This window comes from Falco cherrug, chromosome 4 (assembly GCF_023634085.1).
Source record: "Falco cherrug isolate bFalChe1 chromosome 4, bFalChe1.pri, whole genome shotgun sequence".
NCBI lineage: Eukaryota > Metazoa > Chordata > Aves > Falconiformes > Falconidae > Falco > Falco cherrug.
Window position 1 is genome coordinate 30,745,418 of NC_073700.1, and position 16,043 is coordinate 30,761,460.

General features: G+C 45.1%; 1 protein-coding gene across 2 annotated transcripts in view; it reads left to right on the forward strand.

The window, feature by feature from the left end:
- Positions 1–16,043, forward strand: part of MAD1L1 (mitotic arrest deficient 1 like 1) — a 380,521-nt gene that overhangs the window by 237,201 nt on the left and 127,277 nt on the right. For both annotated transcript variants that reach the window (XM_005438213.4, XM_055708779.1), the window contains one exon: positions 14,261–14,468. In XM_005438213.4, coding sequence (XP_005438270.2) covers positions 14,261–14,468 — 208 coding nt within the window. The remainder of the gene's footprint in view (positions 1–14,260; positions 14,469–16,043) is intronic.

Below are 16,043 nucleotides of genomic sequence, written 5' to 3' on the forward strand. Positions count from 1 at the left end.
CTCAGTACATCCCAGATGCATCAAAGACTATTTGGGGGTTCTGCCTGTGAAAGCAACTTGAAATAAATGCCTTTAGCTCCCTCGGAGGACCTGTGTACTGCTGAAGATTGTAGTTGAAGTAGCAGTAATTGTAAGGTATTAAACCTGCGTTAAAAACGAAGCAGTAACTGAAATATGAAAAATGACCAGGTAACTGCTACAAAAGTCTTAACAAAGGAAAAACACATTCCTCCATAGCAAATGTGATCTGACCCCTGAAAGTCAGTGTGATTGTGCCTAGAGATGTTGTCTGAAGGTCTGTAGAAAGGCGATCTTTTACGTTTGCTCAAATAAAGCTGAAATGATGCCTTCTCAACTGCAGCTAGTCTGTTTCTGAGTTATGCATGTGTTATCTAATTAAAACTTAATGGGAAAGAAGTAACTATTGCAGTGCAAGAGCGTGTTGTGCTGGCTGTCGTGTAAGGCTGAACTGTCCTCCGTGGTTTGTTATACAAAGGCTGAAGAACTGGTTTCCCACTGTGAAACACTAGAAAACTAGGATTTCTCCTCATTCACAGTTCTCTTTCATAAAAAATGTTGTGATTCATGTTGACAATGAGGAAAGTGATGATAAAAATCAAAGCCTGAATGTTATACAGCAGGAAGTACTGTGTTTTGAATGAGGCTTTGTAGGGCCTTAACAGTTTATCGGTTGACCTGGCAGTCATAATTCTGGGAAAACTTGGCAGTAAAATTTGAAAACATTGCCCCTTCACATCTCTGTGCAAAATGTGCTTGTTGTTCTCCAGTCCATTAGCATGGTGAAGTAAAACTGGTGAAATAAAACCAAACAGGGGACAGGACAGTTGTATTTCAGGCCATTAAGTCATGCACTGGTGTCCAGACAGTTTTGTGTCTACCAAATATATTTCAAGATAGATTCAAATTGGTTTCAGCTCAGCTTTGTAACAGTCCAAGCTTGAATAAAGGTGTGTTGTTGGAGATGCATTGATACAAGGCAGGTTTAGCATGTTGGCAAGAGTCATTTTGCTAATGGGCCGGTGATACCAGTGTGATGTTTCTAGGCATTTTCCCATTTATTTCGTTCAAATTGCATTTAAGAAAAACAGTATGTAGTTGAAGCTTTGCAGGCAACCAAGAAGTATTTTCTCCCAGTGGAAGCCAAGAAAGTGTACTGAAGCAGATGGTCGTGCTGATGATGTAAGTCCCCCACGTGGACAGCCCCACACAGCACATGGGGTATGAAATGGGGGGGGGAGGTGCAGCTTTTGTCACCTACGGAGCTGCAGCTTAAAGCAAAAACCCTGTCCTCGTGCCAGGAATGTTTTCCTTTTTGTCATGGGAGTAGAAGGGTTTAAACTGAAACTTTTGTCAGTAGACAAGGCACAGGTGCATCCCTGTGCTGTCCACGGCATGGATGGCTGCTCCAACCTCTCCCCTGCTCCATCTTACCTTGGTGTGGTACAGCTTGAAACCCCCCTTCTCAGCCCAAGAATTTATTCCCGTATGGAGACTTTCCAGGTCTCATCAGTACAGTGGGTAAAGCAAAACCAAGTTACCAGCTCTTGCTTTCTCAGGCCATATGTAACTAGTGAGGGGTATTGATTCAGTTTGGATGTGATGTGGTTTATAAATATGCATGAGGATTTAGGGTTATTTAACTGTGCTTTTTAATTCTCCTTGCATTGCTGACTCTTCTAGTCGAGGGTTTCTTTGTATGCACAGCAAGCGGCTCTGTGACAGCCCTGTACTCGCTGCCTGGGACCTCTCTAATGTTTGTTAATCCCAAGTCTGTAGAAACTTTTAATGTTCAAGGAATAAAAGGACACAAAATGACGCACTTCTGCGTGGGGACCATGGGAGCAGAGTGCAGCTCCCTGCGGAGCTGGGTAAGGAAACCTGGGACCAAAAGGCAGCCATCACCTGGTGGGGAGGAGGAAGGAGATGGAGGAGACCTTCTCCATGCTCCTGGAGAAGGGGAAAAGAGCTCTTTTCATCAGGGATCCTGCAACTTGCTTAAATAAAGTAAGTAACCTGATCAAATGGTGAAAAGGGAGGGAAAAATCAAACATTTGCCTGTTTGCCTTGAGGAGCTGGAGGCGAATGTACCCTCTGAATCGATATTTGGATGTTTTAGATACTGAGGTCTCTTACTTGAGAAAGAGCAGAGCAAACAAAAGAAGGTTCTGCATATTCAACATAGCAAAGTGAGACTGCAGTGATTCTGGTGAATAATGTAGGTAGCTCCATGGATAATTAAGAAGGGTATGTACACGTATATACATTTTTCTGAGATGTTGGAAGCTCGCTGTTTGCTCTCTCACTTCTCCCTCTACCAAATTACCCATTACTAGAGAAATTTCCTCCAGGTACCTGGTTGGACCTTAAGGTGGTATTGGGGAAGACGAGCTATGTCAAGACAAGCACCACATTGCTGAGAAGTGACTGTGACAAAAAGAATAAAACTTGGCAATTCTTCTCTAACTTTTCCTCGTCTCGATGTGTTGCAGGGACATGTTTTGTTTTCCTCAATTTTATCTTCTGCTTGGCCAAAGCAGAAGGAGCGTGGGAGGCGATAGCCTCTCGCAGTGAGAGGCTGCAAGTGGAGCTTGTTTAACCTTGAGCACGTTTGCTGTAACACCCGCTCAGACGCTGCCTGGCTGCTCGAGGAGATTGTCAGGAATGAGTCCTCCACGCCGTTTGCGTCTGTCACAGTGTCTATATGATATGAAAGGGAATTCGACTTGCTCGTTTAAATGGATCTGCTTCCAGCTTGAGGCAGGGAACCTGTTAATGACGGCAGGTTAGCTCTGTGGAGCGGCCAGGGCTGAGGGTGCATGTTCCGGCACTGGAAGGCAGTGGTTTGCTTTGTACCCTGCCAGGTCAGAGTTATATATGCAAGGACATATAACAGTACTTTTATATGCATTAAATTACAGGATCAAAATGTCCTGGTGTACTTGAAGCCTTTAGGACGTTTCAGCGTTGCTGTTAATGCTGCCATGGTTGACCTCGGCAGCCAGCCTGCACAGTGTGCTTGCTGTACAAATGCACAACATGATTGACAGCTCCTCTTACTTCACACTTACACTTACTTTTCAGGCTTGTATATGCTCAGCTGAACTTTGATGCGTCCTACCATCAAATCATGAAGGTGGTGGCTTTTACATAATCCTTAATTCCTCATCTTTCTTTTCATATAAGATACTATCTAAAAAAAAATACCCGCAGAGGTTTTGCTTTTTGCTAATCAGATCTATTAGCTGGAAAATCTTATTACATTGTAGTTTTACTTTCCTTTATAAAGTCTTGAAAGAGGGACCTCTGTTGTCGTACTTCACCCTGACTCTTCCCTTCGTGTTTGAATACTGAGTGTCCCAGGCTAGCACAGCTGGTTTGTGCTGCTTTTCTCCTCTGGGATCTGCCCTTGGGATTCATTCCAAAGTAGAGCTTTACCACAAAACGCAGAAATATGGAGGCATTAAAGTGAAATTTATAGAGCATTTTGGGGAGGGAAAACTTTGAGTGGCTGAATATCTGCATTGATGTAAATACTACAAAAAAAACCTCACATCAAGTATCTTTCATCTTTCTGGTCTGTTTGTACAGTACCTGTATGTGCATGTTGCATGCAGAATAAGAAGACAGAGCAGTAAAAAAATATTTTATTTTTTTTTAAACTAAACTATAGGTACTTCTCTGGAAAAGCTAGGTTTGGTCTGACACTTCTCAACAGTATTCTTAACCAAAGTTACTTCATTTGTATGGGGAAATCGATAAAATGTTTTTTGAAATTCAGATCTATGACAGCAGCATTTCTTACCATGAAGTTGAGTCTTATCTCTGAAAAAGAATTTTTATAACTCAAACTATAAGCTCTTTGGGGCTGTTTTCAGAACACAGGTGCTTTTTATTTTTGGTGTCTTTATCAGAGGTTTTTGACCCATCACAGGTCTCCTCTGCACACTACTAGAGTGTAAATAATAGCAATTTTTTATGGACTTTGTTTTCTGGCAAGACAGGAATTCTTGACTTGAAAAAAATAGTGTAGAAACCCTGGAATTCAAATCTCTAGGTAGTAACAAACCATCCTAGAGGAGACTGTGATTTTCTTCCATTTCAGTAAAAGGAAGAGCAGCAATTGAAAAGAACCGTGAACCCTTGAATGCATTTTTACTTCTAGATTATCCCAACTCCATGCCATTCCATGTCTTGCTGTTCTGACTCTTAGCCTTCTTGTCACGTTTGTTTGCATCCCAGACCTCATCTGAATGCCTCACTCAATGCAAATTATAGTCTTGCATCCTCCAGGGGATAATGCATTTGAAAGTGGGTATAGAGAAAAGATCTTCTTTTTAAAACTGTACCTGAAGGGCTTCAGCACCACCGGTGAGACAGTTTAGTTTATTGCCTCTATTGCAGCAGTGCCCAAAATGTGTTACATGTTGTACAAAAAGATATGGTCTAGTGTTAGAGTGGTGTGATTAGGGTGATCAGAGCTTTTTTGTCTGTGATACATCCTAACTCCAACTGCCTCTCTGTCTCATTGCTAATTTGCTGTAGATGCTGCGGCAAAAGAGGGCCACGGGGAGGAATATCAATGAGTACATGTAGTGTGGTAGGTCAGTTTAGGAAGGAACACTAGAAGTCTTTGGGGGAGAAGCAGCTGATCCAGGTGTTGGAGGTGGCATTACTGATGGAGCAGGGAAGGTAATGTGGGTTTATTCGTGTCACTGCATGTGAGGGTAAGGATCTGAAATCGGTTGTGCTGGTGGCAACTGTAGAAGGAGTTACTGGGGAGGAAGAGGCGTAACTCAGACTAACACAGACTGATTTCATTTCACTGTTCTGGAAATGACTAACACGGGTGGTCAGAAGGCCGTAGAAGACGGGTTGCCTGAATCAAGGTGTGCGGACAAGAGGTGATGTCACTGGTGCAAGGAGAAAGATCTTCCTGCTTTGGGGAAGAAGTAGCAGGAGCTGCACTAACAACTGGCTAAGGATGAAAAGATGCCCAAGTGAATTTCTGCTGCCAGGTTTTGGGGTTGTGTGTGCTGCAGATGTACATACAAAGACAATGGAGAGAGGAATGTGGGAAAGAAGGTAGGGGAACGAGCAGGAGACCTGGTGGGAACACGTAAGCCTTTGGCCAACATCCAGCACCTTCTGGGTGTTTTTTTTTTCCCCAACTGTTTCTGATTTCCAGTGTGTGCATACTGGCAAAGCTATGAGGAGCAGGTGGTGGTTGTTGCTTATTTGTTAGCTTGCTTTGTCTCATCTTTGCAATCCATTTTTGCTAATACAGCTCCTGTTCCAAGGGCTTTAAAGATCCCTTGGTGTAGTTACCTTCTGTGACAGTGGGAGCTGGGGCTGGTGAGCGTGCTGTGCTTTGTGCACTGGGTACAGAGGGAATTCTCTGGGATGCGGTTTACTTTGGGGTTTGCTCTAATCACTTTAACAAGCCTGAGCAAAGAAACAAAAAGAACAAAACCAAGAAACAGAATTTCCATTAAAATGGCATTTCCTGAGGTAGGATTAAGCTTTCTGAGACTGCCTTGTACCAGGTGCAGAAATGCTGCTATATCCTTTTGTAGGAGGGAGTTGAGTAATCACTTTTTTTTAAAAAAAAACCCAAACTGTTAAAGTAAAGATAAAATAAAGGTAGACCAGGAGAAGCTGCTCCCCTATATAGCCAGGCTGAATCTAGTTAATAAGCTACTGCAAAAAGAGTTATTGGCGACCTTGCATGTGCCTTTCAGGTGATGAATTCCACTTTTGCCTTCCCACTGTTTCTCTGTTCTCCATCTTTGAGTAAAATTTCCAGTGAGTATTGATGCAGGACTAACAGCAGACAATTCTTGACATAAATGCTATACCATTACCTGCAAGCTGAAGATAAATACATTTAAAGACGACTTCTAATGATTTGTGACTTCTCTGCTTTTGTAATTCAGTAAAAGCAACAGGGTATCTATTAGCTGTGTGCAAAGCCCATGTACACATGGGGCCGTGTTTACTCACAAATACCACATGTTTTTGGAAAAGCAAAACAGTAATTCCATAACCATGAAGCCTTGGGAAAGGCATACATTTCTGCTGCAGCTTGAGCTGTGTAAAGGATCCCCTGTCAGGAGGAGGCACTGAATCCCAAAACCAAGCTTGCAGGTCCCCAAAAGCAATGTCAGCCCTTCTAGCAGGGCAAGCATCAGAAACTTGGATTTTGCAAGAGTTCAGTAGCTGGAGCCTGACACAGCAAGAGACCAGCCAGAGGCCTTGGGTAACATTTTGTCACAAAACTAAGACAGGAGACAGTCACAGGTGGGAAAGAGTAAGCAGCAGCCTATGGCTGATCTGGACACTGGTTTTCCACAGATTTTTTTGTTCACTCCCCAGCTCGTGCTGCCTTCTGTCAGGCTCAGCATCCCTTCCCTGCAGGGAGATTGCTGCTGATGTGGAAAGCTCGGGCAGAAACTCCTGTGCTCACAGTCACAAGCCACTGGTGTTACTGGCCAAGGCCACTGGGCATCCCCTGGCCTTCATCCCTGTGCATCTCTCTGATCTTCAGGGTCTTCCTCCACTTTCAGCATCTTTCTCCCAGCCAGGATCGTCACCTTCTTTGCAGGCCCTCTTCCTTCTGGGACCACTTCTGTTGGAAACCCCTCTTTTCATCACCACCTTTCTTTCTGGAACCCCAAGCCCCTGGTTTTCCCCATCTAAATAGGCCAAATCATCAATCAGCTTCTGATCAGCCTCCTAAGCAGTGATTCTGTCTCACATCTCTCTGTCTTTGGAGGATTCAGGATGTGCCACTTTTGTTTTAGTCCAGGTCTTACCAAAATTTACAGCCAGGGTGTGATTGCAATGAACAAGTAGCATCTTCTGCTCGAGAGTTCAGAAGTTCCATTTTGGACATTCACCACATGCATATACCTAATTAATCTGCCATGTGTTAGTGTTCACCATTTAAGCTACTTTTTGCCTCAATGAGGTAGCAAATGGAAGCAAAAGCATTCCCTGGCCAGTTGGATGCTTTTCAAACACTCCCCTTCCACCAACCCTCCAACTGATGCTTTATGTTTTATATCTGTATTTAAGAAACTTTCCCATCTGTCTCCTACAGATAGATGCAGTCTTTATTTTGGATGTTCCTCCAAGGTAACTACTGACCCATTATTTCTTTAAAGCTGATACAATCTATTAAGCTCCTTAGATTGTTTCTATTTAAGTTCCCTGGCACTGAATAATGCGTCCCAGTTTGGAAGCCTTATGGAGATTTTTCTCTTAAGAAGTCAGCATGGAAACAAATTCCCTGGCTAAGAAAGCAGCAGTGTGTATTGCTTGTATCTGGGTGGCACTCAGTGTGTGCAAGAGGCGCACCAAGAAGAAATGGTCCTCTCGCTGAAGAGCTTCCAGTCATCAGCCTTTTCTCAGCAGGGGCAAGCACAATCTGTTGCATCGCAAGCGAGTAGCGATTAAACTCAGCTGTCCATATGCTCTGCCAGAATTTATTGTGCTGCTCAGAAATCACAGTCTTTTAAGGCTGACAGACGTCAAGACTATGAAAAAATCAGGCACTTAAGTGCATGTCAGCCTCATCTATGGTTTTTGACAACTTGGCTTTCAAAGGCATCGAACAGGAGGAGCCTATCAGGATGTGAAGTCAGCTGAAAATCCTTAACAGTGCTGGCTGGCATTGTGTGCTGACAGTCATTGCCTCCTTGGGACATGTGAACTTCTTTAATTTCATTAGTGATGTTAGATAAACGTCTTCACAACGGTTGAGACTATTCCCTTTGCTACCAGTTCTACCTTCTGATTAGAAATATCTGTGGTAGATGAATAGATCTTAAATGGAGTTGTTAAGCACTGAATGTTTCATCAAATGTAAACTGGGCTGCACGGTTTAAAGTACTTTCTTCTTACCTGTGGGCCTGTGAAAGAGAGTTGAGAGGAAAGCTTTTATAGCTCCTGCAGAAAGACATCCCTGAATTGGGACTGTGCAGTTTTCAAACAACCAGGAGGAGAGATGCCAGAATAAGTTCAGCCCTTTTCAAGGTGCTGTCACTGGCAGCTTTCATTGTTCTTCTAAACAACTCATCTTCTAAAGGAAAAGTTTCTGTTTTTCAGAGATTAAAGCAATCCTGTCTTCATTCATTGCTTCGTCACTTGACTGATTCTTCCCTAATGGGGAGATTACTTAGGAAGTTTTTGAGCTATAATTTCAACGTGTAGACCAACGTACTGACTGTTTGCCAATAATACAGTTTTTAAAAATGACACATAGCGTCAGCACAATTATCTCCTTGGGGTGGTTTTTTTTTTCAAGCTGGGAGATGGAAGTGGGAAGGAAGGCAGCAGCGTCTGACTGGAGCTTGTACCGCTGTTCTAGATGGCAAATTGGCCCTGTTGCAAATTCACTTTTCTGTAGTCTTTTGTCAGAAAGTTTACTGGTAGGCAGAGTCTTAGTAAATAGTTCCACCATCTGCCAAAGTGTGCTTTTAGAACATATCACATTAAGACAACCGTTGTGTGTTGCATCCTGCAGTGGCTGTCCCACATAATGACTGTGACATTGGGTCAGAAGTGGTGGGATGGTTCTTCTCAGTGGTCTGTGAGAGTTTCCCTTGTGCATACCCTGGGGCACGAGTCTGAAGGAAGGCTGAGGAAAATGCATCAAAACAACATTATTTCATAAATTGTGGAACATATTAGCATGTGGAGTCAACAAATCATCTATGTAAAATGTCCGGTGCCCTTCTGAGAGCACAAAAATGGTTTTGCTGCCTTAAGCACCAAATCAGCTAGTTAGCATCTTGCTTTCCAGGAATGAATAATTCACTCTTCTACTAAGTGTCAACCAGACTTGGTTGCAATCAATCAAGGTATTTATTGCTTCTTCCTAAATTGAAGCTCTGTGTACATTTTTCTGACAAATCTGAATTACTGGCTCAATGTTATTCCTTGAAAGAAGAATCAATGAACGCCAGCAGTTCTCTCTAGTTCAGGTTATTTACTCTTCAGCATCTCTACAATTTCCAATTTTTAAAGTATTAGGAAAAATAGGGGTAAAGAGGGGGTGCTGCTGAGAAAAGAACAGTAATGTATCATCTTCACTCTCTGAGACGCTGGCCATGGTGTGCTGATGAGCAGAAAGTCCTACCAAGTTATCTCCTGCATGAATCAGGGACAGGGTGGCCTTGCAGCAAAGGGACTGTCTAGGTCATATATCGGTTGCATCCCCCAAACATCTCATATTTCTGTATAAAGGTACCATGAGCTTAAGTGGATGTGGCTGATACTCACATTCAGGCCAAGTTTCCAAACCTGAAGCACACTCACATGCTTCTTGGAGAAATCAGAAAAATGGTAATCCCTTTATTGCAAGATGCTTTTAAACTCTGTTAAGCAATACCTTCTTGCTTGTGTCGGTTCAGCACAGAAGCAGCATCTGGAGCTGCTCCTGGGCAGGTGCTTGTGAAATCCCAGCTCCTGTTAAAGAGCATGGCTGTCTCTTCTGTACCGCACCTTTCAAATGCCACTGTTTGCTCTTCCTCATCTAGATTAGAAATGATTTTCTCAATGCGCAAATCTGGTTTAGGTCTTCTCTCCCAGCACCCAAAACGCTGTTTTCCAGGCTTCTGTTGCAGAGCTGAAAGGGCAAAATTTTTGTTAGTAAGAGTAATTTATTGTGGGCACAAGGGCAGTTGATGGAGAAGACCAGCAATCTGCATTTTCCAGAGCTAAAGGGATTCCAGGAGGAAGTTAAGTTTGCTTTCCTCAGTCTCTGGTTTCTTACCATCGTTGGAGTTTCATTTCCTTTGAATGCTAGTGAGATCTTAGTGTTTCTTTGCTATCTGTGATATTTAGCAGTTTCCAGCCATGACTTTTCCTAGAGCGAATCAAAACCTTCAGATCAAAACCTCCCAACCTTCAGAAATTTGGAAGAACACTCCAAACAATTGACTTGTGATGCCATTTTGGCTGTCTGGTATTACATACACATGCAACTGTTCCCTGTCATCAGAAATGGGCTCTGGTCTGCACTGTTTCCATGGTAAGCTTCCTGCGTTTATTTGAAAATCCATAGGATGTCGGTGAATTTCCCAGAGACGTAAGTAGTGCTCTGCTTGGTGCGTCTGTGTAAGATGGCAATGGGTCTGGCGGCAAGGGTCATCTCTGAAGACCTGTTTTCATCTCTGCCACGGTGCTCCTAAGGAGTCTCAAACTGGAGACTACATGTTTCCATTCCTCTGCTCCCCTCACATACCATGTCTACAGGCTTTGCTGTCTGTTTTTTGGGGCGTTAGGTGGTAGTTTCTTGTGGGTTTGTACAGGACCTAGCATGCTGGGATCCCTGTCTCACATGGTTTCTTTCAGGCATTCCTATAATACAAACCAGCAGCACTAATATTTTAGCTGTAGGGAGAAATGTACTGGTTTGATGTGTGCTGTGTAGAATAAAGAGAAAGCTACTGCCCCTAGCCCAAAAATGTGAGTAGCATAGCAAATATGTTAGTGAACTCCCAGAAATGTTAAATGAGATGGATTCTGCCACAGCCTTTGTATCACAGTGGATTTTTAAGAGATCCACCTGTCTTAGTGTAGCTTCAGACTGATGTGCTGAGGAGCACTGATGTGCCCCAAGAATAAAGCTGAGTCTGAGTGCTGAGTTTTAGGGCATGGTTTTTCAAGGGGGCATGTTATAAAAGGAAAAGATAAATGGGCTGAAAGAGCTATAAGAGCCAAAGCACTGCAGCTTCATGGCGGGGCTTTACTGAAAGGCCAGAGAAATGTTTTGAGAGAGTAAACAACCTGCAAAACAAACAGACTAGCACAGCATGGGTTAAAGCAGTCCTGGCAGGAAGGTAGCAGCAGTCTCCAGGTTTGCATGGCTTTTCCTCCACACTGAGATCCTTCTGCTGTCTCGTGCCTGTGCATGAGTGTCTGCAGTGATGGTGCAGTACAAAAGCGCAGGCGATCTCTGCGCTGCGCGCTGGAGCCAGTGTGGTGGTGGCAGCTGGGGCGAGGAGGTGTGATCTCTGCCTGACCTTGGCACTGCAGCCAGCGAGGGAGACAGGGCCAGAGCCGCCCTTCACAGCTTGTCAGAAATACCACGCTACCAGGCTGCGCAAGGAGAAGCGGGCTCCGCAGCTCTGATTTTAAAAGCATCCTTTTGGCAGCCAGCATAAACCCCATTGCAAACTTTGGGGTTGAATCTCTTCCCTTGAAAGGCAGACACAAGGGTAAGGAGTGCTCTGACCTGTCTGGAAGAGTCCTGAAATGCAAATAGCATGAAAAGTTGGATAGCTGGGTGCGGAAACAGGTTTCTAAATGCCAGTGTGTTGCTGCAGAGAATATATCTAATAAGCTGGCGTTACAGCTGTCTTCATTTCCCCTCTGTTCCACATCTCCCAGATGCTGCCTGTGGTCCCAGTCCTTCAGTTCTCTCCTAAACTTTTCTTGACCAAAGCCGTCAGTGGGATTATTTCTTCTCTTGGTGCTAATGGCCTGTCTGACAGGTCCAGGCTGTTTGTCTCAACTTCCCCGGGGACGTGGGGTCATGAAGCCCCACTGCTGCCAGGCTGCAGGATAGTGCTGCCCACCTAGGTGTTCCCATATGTCTCCTGAGCAGCACAAGGCTTGGGCAGTATGAGAACATGCATCACCTGCCCGGTACATGGCCAAGGGCTGGAAGACCACGTACTCTGACTTCAGGGAATGTAGACAGCTGGGAAGGGTACTCAAGGTTTCCATGCCTGAGTTTCTGTGGTTCTCTGGAGTGAGATCCTTGGACCAGGGCAGCCGTTTGGGGATTCCTGTGTCTGTCCTCCTGTGTTAGGGGCTTCCTCCCACCCCCTCTTGGCCCAGGACATACAGAAACAGATATGATCTCCCTTTGTTTTTAACTTGTGCTTACATTGTGAAATAGTGACTGTCTCTTCTACCCAGATGGAGAGATGTGGTTAGACTGATTTCTCATGAGGAGCACCATATTGGGTTCTCACAGTAGATATGAGCAGCAACTGTACCCCGTGTATTTTTTCTCTGGGAAACACAACAGTGAGGGCATCTGCTGGTTTTTAGGTACATCAGTACTTTCCATGCCAGTTGTGCATTCAAGATTTCCAGTTCTGCAGTTTTAGATTATATTTTCGGTGGTGGATGCAAGAAAATATTAACCTCTTATTCACCAGCACATGGACCCCATGCTTTTGACCAAAAGTGCTTTTGGATTACACTCCACGTCTTCTCCCAGCTCCAAATTGCGCTTCCCCTTTGCCTGCATAACTGACAGCGCCCTGCCAGCCGCAGCTTTGGCTGCTTCTCCTCTGCAGCGGGACCTGTCTGCCTGGCATGGCCCGGGGAGCCAGCTGGCAGCGGGCAGCCAGCCTTGGGGACCGCGGGCAGCCAGCCTCGGGGACCGCGGGCAGCCAGCCTCGGGGACCATGGGGGACCCAGCCTCGGGGACCACGGGCAGCCATGCTCGGGGACCATGGGGGACCCAACCTTGGGGACCATGGGGGACCCAGTCGTGGGGACCGTGGGCAGCCAGCCTCAGGGAATGTGGGGGACCCAGTCTCAGGGACCACAGGGTGCCAGCCTCAGGGACCGTGGGGTTCCAGCCTCGGGGACCGTGGGCAGCCAGCCTCAGGGATCGTGGGCAGCCAGCCTCAGGGATCGTGGGGACCCAGCCTTGAGGACCGCAGGGGAGCCATGAGCACCACAGCACTGCACAGCACTGGCATGCTGCTGGACCCAGACCCTGACGCTGCTCACCAGCACCCACACCTCTTCCAGCTGCCTTCTGCTCAGCTAACGTCTAGGAAGTGATTTTGAAGGAGAATTTTGGTATGGTTCCTGCAAGAGGTCACTGGAACAGCTGTGAGATGTAGCAGACATCACATGTGAACAGAAAAAGTGCCCAGCTGGCCCTTACCCATGGTCCATCCAGCCCAGAAGAGCATCTCTGGCCACAGTGATGGAAAATGCTCTTTTGGGAGAGCCCACAAACATGGCCACGCTTCCCAGTGCTCTCCCAGCAGCCAGAGATGCTGGGGGATGCTCCCCTGGCACGGTCCATTTATGGAGCTGTTGTCCATGACTTTGTCAAACCCATTTTTGAACCAGTGCTGCATCTGCTGCCAGGCTCTGGGGCAGCAAGTTTCAGCAATTCACTGCCTGCTGCGGGCAGAGGTGCTTTTACAGTATGTGGGTGGAGTATTTTCAGTAAAATATGTTTGGGAATGGGATCTGCTGGGGTCTTTTACCATCAATGACCAGCAGTTCAGGATGAATTTGCTCAGTCTCTGCTCTGCTTTGCATGAAAAAAACCCACATAAAGTTCTAGCACGTCTTTAATGAAAATGAAATGATAAAATTGGGATAATACCTACCTCATGCTGCTCTTGAGGGTTAATTAATGTTTACAAAATGACTTTAGGTCCTGAGATTTAATTGAAGAAAAAATATTACCATATAAAATGCCTTTTTATGCAGGCACTGCTATAGGGTTTCAGCTGGGCAGAATGCCGTGGCAGCCAGCATTAGCACATGCTTTGCTACTTTTATGGTCGTGAGGCTTCCTGTAGTTTATATGAAAATTGTCTCTCTGAAATCACAAATGTAACATCAGTGTTTTCCTCTCACTTTGAAAGAATATTAATTTTCTATCTTAGGACTTGACTGACTATTTAGACTGCTATAAATACAACTCACCTCTGAGAAAAAAGTATACAATGAAATATCTGTTCACTTGCTTAGGACAAGCTGATACACCTTGCTAATGACTCCACCATCAGAGTCGTATGGACGTTGCCGGCTCGTATGAGTAATAAATTAGGCTAGTACTGGGTGTCCTGCTGTAGTTTCAGGGTGTATTTGTGTGCTCATTATAATCTTCTGCTATAAAGAGATTTAAAATACAGCTATAAAACTTCATTTCTGGAGTTAAATTTAACGGTGGAGGTGTCAGCCAGGGAGCAAGCTCTATTGAGTGGGGATTTTTGTGGGGGGTTTTGTTGGTTTTTTCTTTGTTTGGATGTGTTTTGGGGTTTTTTTGTTTTTGAAAGAGAGAGTAGCAAGAAGGAGAAGCAATACAGGGTTTGGCTGACTTCAACTGTTGGAATAAAACATTATCACTGCATGAGTGTCCCTTTTTCTGCTGTAACATTTTTTGTCTCACACAAAGAGTGATACTGGTTGGGTGGACTTGGAGGCTGGATCAGTTACTCAGTCTTCTTCTCTTGTTTCTGCCACACAGGGTGACTATGATCCCAGCAGAACCAAAGTTCTTCACTTCAGCATGAACCCAGCAAGCTTGGCCAAGCAGCAGCGCAAGGAGGAGCAGCAGCATCTGCAGGAGGAGTGTGAAAGGCTGAGGGAGCTGGTGAGGGTCCTTGAAGGAGGCGGCTCCATCTCTGGGAATCTGGAAGGAGTTGGGAGTTTTCAGTCACCACAAGAAATTGCAGGTAGGCTTGCTGGCTCCTGGTCGGGAAGATGCACTTATTCATCCGTACTGCCAAAGGAGCTGGCTGCAGAAGCAGATGGAGACATTGCAGACAGTGTGCTTGATGGACCGGTTATAAGGAAAATGAAAGAAGACGGGTTGATGCAGGAAAGAGTGTATGTGTGGTGGCAATCCTGTGGCAGTTTGGTACAGAGGGTAGGTGGTAAGGAGAAGTAATAATAATCCATATCATTTGCCTGTGATAAATGAAATGCCAATACAACAGCCTTCATAGGCTGGTGCTGCCGATGGAGTAAAAGGAAATATTTCCTTCCTTTCAGGGCTGGTTTAGCCCTTGAGGTAGTACAGACAGCAGGAAATAACTTTCATAGCTGCAGGGAAGCAAGTGGTTGAAATCTTTTCAGACCTGGCTTAAAACAAATGAATATTGTTTATCAGTGTATATGTGCCCCATTAATCACAGCTATGTTCAATACTCCATGAAAACAGAGTATATCTTTCACCGAGCTAAATACATTTCACAGAATCTGTGGCTCTTCTCCAGCGCAGTCTGTCCTCCCTTCACATACCTGAACAAGAATTTTTACTACAACAACCCCAAAGTCAACACCTCCAGACATGCTCTCAGACTCTGTAAATCAAGGTAAAGTTCTCAATAAATCATGACCCATCACCTGCAACACTGCGAGGGAAATGGGCAGAGTCAAGTCATGCTGCAGAGCCCCAGAAATCTGACTGATGTGACTCTCTTGCATGGACCTTGCCCTCAAAACGATTTTGTTAGAGAAGAGAAAAATGAGAGAGAGCTGAAGGTCTGTGTGCAGCTAACCTGTTGCGTGCCAGCAGCACATGTGTGGTCAGTGTCCAGAGGTCAGGATGCTCCCTCAGATGCAGCTAAGAGGGCAGAGCTTTCCTTGAAGGCTGTGTGTGCTGGAGGCTTGAGACCCACAAAAGGGCAGAGCCGTGGTTTAAAGAAAATACACAGAAGGAAATATCTTTCACTGTTATGACACCAAAATTCTCTGCAAGTAGCTTGCTTGTTCTGCCATTGCTCAAACAGTAGTACTTCATTACTGCTAAGAATGCGTTTGTTCTGGCATCTCATAATGCATTATGGTGCTATATAGCCTTAAAAATACGACATGAGAAGTCTAGATGGGGTGGTTTATAAAGTGAAGAGCTGACTGGGTGTTAGAGGTACAATGACAGTTTGTCACTGTTGTTAGTGGATGCTCTAACAAATGTGTAAGCATTAAACACTTGGCTAACATTTGAGGAAGACCGCCTTTGTCTGTAAGAGCTTCCAGTCTGAGACCCCGCTGAGACTCGAGTAGTTCTTGGGGGTGGCAAGAGCACTGCGATTTTAATTTTAAATGCACTGGTGTTTAAATTATGGTAGATGCTGCTGCCCAGTGCCCTTGCCTGCCGTGATGCCCTCGAGTACCTAGCACACATAATGCCACAGATGCAGGGGTGACCGTGCCCCTCCAGCCCAGGGCGCAGGGTGCCAGTCAGGGGCAGAGAGGGTGCAGAGGTGAGGTCAGCTCTGTGTCTCTGCCGCTGATGAATGAACCTC